The sequence below is a fragment of the Muntiacus reevesi genome, chromosome 2, assembly GCF_963930625.1.
Source record: "Muntiacus reevesi chromosome 2, mMunRee1.1, whole genome shotgun sequence".
NCBI lineage: Eukaryota > Metazoa > Chordata > Mammalia > Artiodactyla > Cervidae > Muntiacus > Muntiacus reevesi.
In genome coordinates this window covers 211,624,512-211,631,452 of record NC_089250.1, presented here as the reverse complement: position 1 = coordinate 211,631,452, position 6,941 = coordinate 211,624,512, and the positions used below count along the sequence as shown (strand labels likewise).

At 57.1% G+C, this 6,941-nt stretch overlaps 1 protein-coding gene across 1 annotated transcript; it reads right to left on the bottom strand.

Moving 5' to 3' along the window:
- Nucleotides 1-4,599: 4,599 nt before the first annotated feature.
- CLDN3 (claudin 3) lies at nucleotides 4,600-5,924 on the bottom strand. The gene has a single exon (XM_065920381.1). The coding sequence runs from the start codon at nucleotides 5,589-5,591 to the stop codon at nucleotides 4,932-4,934; it is 660 nt and encodes a 219-aa protein (XP_065776453.1). The 5' UTR covers nucleotides 5,592-5,924; the 3' UTR covers nucleotides 4,600-4,931.
- Between the last annotated feature and the right edge of the window lie 1,017 nt (nucleotides 5,925-6,941).

Below are 6,941 nucleotides of genomic sequence, written 5' to 3'. Positions count from 1 at the left end.
AGCCTGCCAGGCTTCTCTGTCCACGGAATTCTCCAGGCAAGAATCCTGGAGTGGATTGCCATTCCCTTCTCCAGAGGAACTTCCCAACCCAGGGATCAAACCCTGGTGTCCTGCCTCGAAGGCAGATTCTTTACCGTTTAAGCTACAGGGAAGTCTCCTCCATCAATGCAGGTAAGTAGTTTTGATTAGAACATTGTCTAGGTCTAACAAAAGCTCAATTAATGTTAAAAAAAAAAAAAGAACAGGGGAGGGTTGAGGGTATCAAGAGGGAGTCTGGAGATGGGACATCCTCTTGAGGCTGTTCCAGAAAGATGGTGACAGCCTTGTTGGAGTCGTGGCAGTGTAAGTCGGGAAGACGAGAAGTAATGACAGACTGGTAATTGACAGGAGGCAGCAGGGCCTGCAGCCGAGCCTTGGGGGTCTCCTTGTGTAAGGCCTGCCTTGCAGAGTTCTTAAGGGGATCAAACAGAGGAGGGACACCCATCCCCCTTTTACAGAGGAGGGCGAGAGCTGGCCAGTGACTCGCCCAAGTTCCCTCAGCGGGCACCAGGGCCAACGCCCTCACTCTCTTTACCTGCTCTGCGGTGCATACTTGGCAAGGATGACCTTTCATGAAGCCCTGGCGGGGCAGGGAGAAGGAAGGTACTGTCTGTTCCTCCAGGCCTGCCGCAGACCTTGAGGGAGCCACAATAAATGCTGTGTTTGTTTGATAAAGCTCTTGGCTTTTGGTCTCAGTAGGAGGAAGAGCTAGAACAGGTGTGGCGAGCCCAGGGCAGCGCAGCACAGGTGGAGGGTGGGGTGGGACAGAGCCCCAGGCCTGGTGGGGGGCTCCAGGGACTGTGGATTTTGAAGAAATCCAAGGACTTTCTCACAACCCAACCATCTCTCTCATGTTCCCAGACTCCTAAAAAATCTTTTCTTTTTTTTTTTTCTCACCAAAATTGTAAGGATACCAGCTCACACTAATTGAGGTCTTACTGTGTGCTTTGCTTTGTGCCAGGTGCTTTTCATGCACACATGAAAAGACATGCCGTCATTCCATAAATGGGTGCTGACTGCGCTGGGTCCTGCAGACAGAGGGAACGCTTGGGACAGTGCCCCTGAGCTTGGGAGATGACCTTCTGTAGAGGACATTTCACAAGAAACAGAACAACAACATAGTGTAGTATGTGCTGTGATGGGGTGAAATTAGACTGCATGGGAACCCAGAGGATGACTGAGCTAATTCTATACACAGCATACTCATTTTGCAGATGAGGAAGCTGAGGCTCAGAGAGTGAACTGCCCACTTACCTGGTCAGTTTGGTTCGGACTTATTTTCTTCTTTTTAAAATTTTTTTTTTTTAATTTTGTCATTGGAATATAATTGCTTCATAATGTAGTGTTAGTTTCTGCTGTATGACAAAGTGGATCAGCTATATGCATACATATGTCCCCTCCCTCTCAAGCCTCCCTCCCATTCCTCCCATCCCACCCCTCTAGGTCATGACTAATTTTCTTTCTTCAGGAGATGATATGGATAAAAACAGGGATGGAAAAGACAAGTTAGAGGTGGGCCTTAACCCCTATGTTGAAACGATGGGGAAACTGAGGCCCAGGAGGAAAGGGAATTGCAGTCACACAGGAAAAGATCCCACCTGACTCCCAGTCCGGTCACACCAGATACCTTTCTCTTCTCTAGTGGTCTCAAGATTTCCTGGGACCCCCTCATGTGGGACCCTTCCCAGCTGCACACTCGAACCTCTCTGTTTAGACTGGAAATTCCAGAAAGAATAAGAAGAGGTTGAGTTAGGACAGATCCAGAAGTGAGGCAAGGACATGTGTGTGTGTTGGGGTGGGAAGGGTACCTCACTACCCACCAGGGGAGCCCAGCCTTGGGGAGAGACTAGGGACCCAGGGGAAGACCTGATCAGGGTCCATGTGCCTTCTGTGCCCAGCTCAGGGGTGCCAGGACGGACCACGGGGGGCTGCTTGGCTCTGAACCTGAGGCTGCAGTGCAGCTGGGAGGCCTTGGGTCCAGGCTTCCCTCTCGAAGCCAGTGCTAAGTGAATGACCTCGCTCCTGCCTGCGGGGCCCTCTGGGATGGAGAAGCCACCTGCTGCCTTTCAGTTCTGGCTCGGCGCAACCTGACCCCGAGGTTGTGGGGGTTCAGATGTAAATCCCTTGGCCCCTTCTGCCTACACCCCAAAATCCCATCCCAGATAGGCCCAGAGAACATGTCTGCTCAGTTCCTCCTTCCCCTCTACTGCTAAGCCTCTTTCCTCTCTGACCCTTTCCCCCACAAAGCCCCCTCCCCCTCACTGACCCTCTTCTCTGAGTCCCTTCCCTCTCATTGAGCTCCCTCCCCTCCCTTCCCCCAACTCAACCCCCTTCCCCAGAGGCCTCCCCCTAAAGCCCCTCCCCTCTGGGTGAGTCTCCCCCCTCTCTGCGCCCAGGTCCACTTCCTCCAGCTCTTCCTGGGATCCATCTCCATCACCCCCTCCCCACCTTCATATTCACATCCCTCTCCCTCTTTCCTTTCCCCAGGCCAGAGGACTGGTTCCCAAAGAGGCCTGGGTTGGTTGTAATGCCAACACCAAGCCCTTTCCAGGAATCTCCTAAGAATGAACACTCTAAAGCCAGGGTGCTCTTACTGTTTACAGTAACCTACTTCCTCTTCTGGTAATAAAGTGTAGTGACTTGTCAGTTGTTCCTTAATGAGAGGAGACTATTTTGGACCAATGTAAAGCATTCCAACAGGGAGGCCTGGAGTGCTGCGGTCTCTGGGGTCCCAAAGAGTCGGACAGGACTGAGTGACTGAACTGAACTGAACTGAAAGACTTCTACTGAAAAATCTGCCTGCCCCTGGGCCTCTTGCTTTCTACTTTGCTGCAGGTCAAGAAGTTCAAGATACAGTAACTTTGAAATTATTGCGAGCCTCCACAATCCCAAATACCTGTCCTGGGATAAATACCTGTCCTTGCTCTTTTGCAAGTTGCTCTCCTGGCCTGGATGCCCCAGACCTCTAGGACGCATGGCCTACATGTTCTGTTTCTGCTTCTCATCTCCCACCCATTTGTCTGTCCATTGTGTCTGCTGTCAGGCCTCTTGCTAAGGCCACCAGTGACCAGCTGAGTGCTCTGAATTCTCAGGCTTCTTGCCTGACGACTTCCGCAACCTCCGACACCATTGCCAATGCCCGCCTTCTTGAAACTCTTTTTTTTTCCTCTTTGGTTTCTAGACTGACCTCATCTACTTCCCTGGTTTTGGTTGCCATATGTATTCTAATAACAACAGGTTTACCACTCCTGAGTTCCAGATCGCTATATAAGCCCTGTCTCTTCCTGGACGTCTCTGCCTGGAGGTCCCACAGGCTGGCCAAACTCTGTTCACTCACAGCTAAGCCCATCAACTGCGCCCAGCAACCTGGTCCTATTTTGGTAAATGGCACCACCATTCAATCACTGACCTAAGGCAAAAAATTTGGGTTAACCCAGTTTTTTCCGGTCTCTCTCCCCACATACCAAATGGTATCCTGCTTCTTTCACATCCCCCCACCCCCCAAATCAGGCCTGGTGCCGCACCCCGCTCTGTCCCTGCTTTATTTCTGGGCACATCATCTCACGTGATGACAGCTGCACAGCCTCTAAGATGGTCTCCTGCCTTCATTCCTCTACCTGAGTCTCAGCCACAGGGCCAGCTGGAGAGGTTATTCTAGAGCGTAAATCTGATCAGGTACCTCCCTTCCATGATTCCAGTAACAGTCGAGTACAATCCAGGGTCTGTAATTCTGCATACGAGACTCCCGGTGACTTGGCCTCTCCAGGGCCCAGGGTCCCATCGCTGCTTCCTCCCTCACTTGCTATCCACCCAGCTAGGTGAAATCTCACTTTCCTGGCTCTGGACACTGGGCCCCTTTCCCACTGCCTGAACCTCCTACACCTCCGAGACACAAGTGCTTCCAGCCTTGTTTACCTTAAGCATTAGAGTGTCACTGGAGAGTTCTGAGTACCCCCTCCCCACTACCTACCCTTTCCTTCCCTCAAGGGTTTCAGCGGAAAAAAACGAGGCCTCGCTCTCATCTCTCCTCCTGGGGACACAACTCTACCCAGTTTCCTTTGGTGGTGTATTTTACCAAAACAATACATCTTTTTGTTCTCCTTTCCCAAATATGAAATCATAGCATTGAATGTGCTCTTTCACACGCCGCAGGGCGATTCAGGCGTTGGGGAGCGCTTTGGAGGGCCGGTGTCCCAGGCCCAAACCTGGAGAAGGGGGTCCCTGACATCCCCCCACCTCCTCCATGCCCCGGAGTGCACCTGCCCGCCCCTCCGGAATGGGCCTTCCTTGTTTGAATCCCCAGTGAATAGGCCAAAGGACCAGCTAGCTAGTGAGTACCCAGCTCAGTTTACAACTTATTGAAACTCTCTAAGCTTCATTCCGCAGCAGCCGGAGCAGCGCAGAATTCAGCCAGAGCCAATCCTTGGGGGGCGCGAGCGAGGCAGGGGGTTGGGATGGGGAAGTTCTGCAAGTAGGTGGAGGAGGCCTGTCTGCGCTCAGGATAAGGAGGCGCCAGCAACTGCAAAACGAAAGGTTTTTATTGAAAAATATCAAGTGGCCCCTTTTCAAAGCTGCGGGTCCCTGCGCAAAGAGAACTTCGTGGCCACAGTCCGACTGGGCGGGCAAGTAGCGGTGGTCACCCCAGTTCCGCGCACCAGAGGGGCAAGATTTCAAAGGTTCGTGCTGGCAGGCCCTTGGGCTCCACAGTCCCGTTCCCCGGGCCGAGGAGGGCCAGCTGTTGGGGAAGTGGGCGCCGGGCGGGCCCCTCCCAGTCCAGTGAGGGAGCAGCCTGGCGTCTGCGGGGCGGGGGCTGGTCTCCGTTGCAAGGCTGCAGACCGACTGGTGGGCGCGCCAGCTTGTGGGAGTGGTCGGGACTTCCCGCGGCCGCCCCATCAGACGTAGTCCTTGCGGTCGTAGGCCGTGCCGGTGCCCGTGCCGGGCGCGGTGGAGCGCGGCGCCGAGTAGACGATCTTGGTCGGCGCGAACTTGTCGCGCGGCGGGCAGGAGCAGCAGAGCAGCGCGCCCCCCAGCAGCTGCAGCGCGGACGCCGCCCAACCCACGTACAGGGCGGAGCCCATCTCGCGCTTCTGAGCCTCGGGCACCAAGGGATTGTAGAAGTCCCGGATGATGGTGTTGGCCGACCAGGACACCGGGATGAGGGTCAGCAGGGCGGCCAGCAGGAAGAGCACGCCCGCCACGATGGTGATCTTGGCCTTGGCCGTGTCGTCCTGCACGCAGTTGGTGCACTGGGCGCCCACGAGCGCCACGAGGAGCCCGAAGACGGCCAGTAGGATGGCGATGACGATGAGGGCGCGGGCAGCCTGCAGGTCCTGCGGCAGCGCCAGCAGCGAGTCGTACACCTTGCACTGCATCTGGCCCGTGCTCTGCACCACGCAGTTCATCCACAGGCCCTCCCAGGTGATCTGCGCCGTGATGATGCTGCTGCCGATGAAGGCCGTCACGCGCCACATGGGCAGCGCGCAGCACACGATGGTGCACAGCCAGCCCAGCACGGCCAGTGAGGTGCCCGCGATCTCCAGGCCCATGGACATGGCTGCCGCGCCAAAGCCGGCTCTGCCGGGCGGCTCCACGTGCGGGACGACTAGGGGCCGGGGCCGCTGGGGCCTGGGCTGGAGCCGCGGTGCAGCCGACGGACTGACGCCCCGCTTGACGGACGGACGGACACAAGGACGGCGCGCGCTAACGGCTCCGCTCTGCCGGCTGGCGCAGCGGCTGCGCCTGCACCTGCCTGTGGCTTTGTAGGCGGGCGGCTGCGACTGGGCTGGCCCCTAGGAGGGGGCCGGTTAGTCTTCGATCCCTGCCCAGCGCTCCGGCGGGGGCGGGAGGGGCGGAGCCGCGCTCTCCCAGGCCTGGGGACAGTGACGTGGCCCCTCTTCTACCTTCACTAAAGCGCACCGGTAGGAAGCACTTGACCAGGAGTGGCTCGAGGCGCCAGGGTGCGGGCTGCCGAGAGGGCGGGGCCGAGACCTGCGCCCCAGCCCCTCGTTCCTGGCCACCCCCCCGCCCCAGTGCTCGGAAGGGAATTCTCCGGGGGATGGGGTTAAAAGTACAACCTGCTTGACACTCCACCACTCCACCCCCAGCAAGGAGGCGTGGGGAGGGGGGCGCTGCCAGCCGCCCGGGATCCGCGGGGAAGGGGCGGGCAGTGTGGGCGTGGCCATCCTCTGTGGGCGTGGCCCAGCTGTTTACCCGAGTGGGCGGCTGTCCCCGGAGCTGCGCACCTGCTCCTGGTCCCCCTGGCCTCCGAGGCAGCGCTCCCCCCTGCGCACGCTCTCGGCCTAATCAAGGCCCAAGGGACTGCCAGTCCTGGGCGTCTGGACTCAGAAGCCGGGGCAGCCCGCAAAGGCGCCCTTAAGACACCCCTGAGCCAGTGCTGAACTCAGATTCTCTAGCCCCTCCGCAGTTCCCAGGTCTTCACCCTCACAGTGTCCCTGGATCCCTTTCGCTGACCTGGCCTCGCCTCCTAGAAACCTCGCACCCACACCCTCCTCTCACAGAGCCCCGGTCCTAACCCCGGGGACTCAGGACCCAGATCCACCTTGTTGAAACGATGGTGAAAGACCTTTGATCCCGGCAAAGGTGGGAAGTCAGAGACATTATCTCTTAGGGGCCTTGCTCCCACATCTGAGCTATCGCTCACCTTGCTTTCTGCCCTACAGAGGTGACCTTGGAGATTCTGTCCCTCTCTTCCCCTCTCCTCAGGCCCCATCCTTGCCGCGTCCTCTACAGGGACAAAGGAGAGACCACATGGCCCACTCTTTTCCACCTTTCAGCTTTTTGCTCCCAGCCAGGCCTTCCCCTGACCACACTATTTAAAATCACAGCTGGGAATTCCCTGGCTGACCAGTGGTTAGGGCTCCAGGCTTTCACTGCCATGGCCA

Bases quoted from the DNA above. Each gene is read 5' to 3' on its own strand.
- CLDN3 (XM_065920381.1), bottom strand. From the start codon at position 5,591: ATGTCCATGGGCCTGGAGATCGCGGGCACCTCACTGGCCGTGCTGGGC.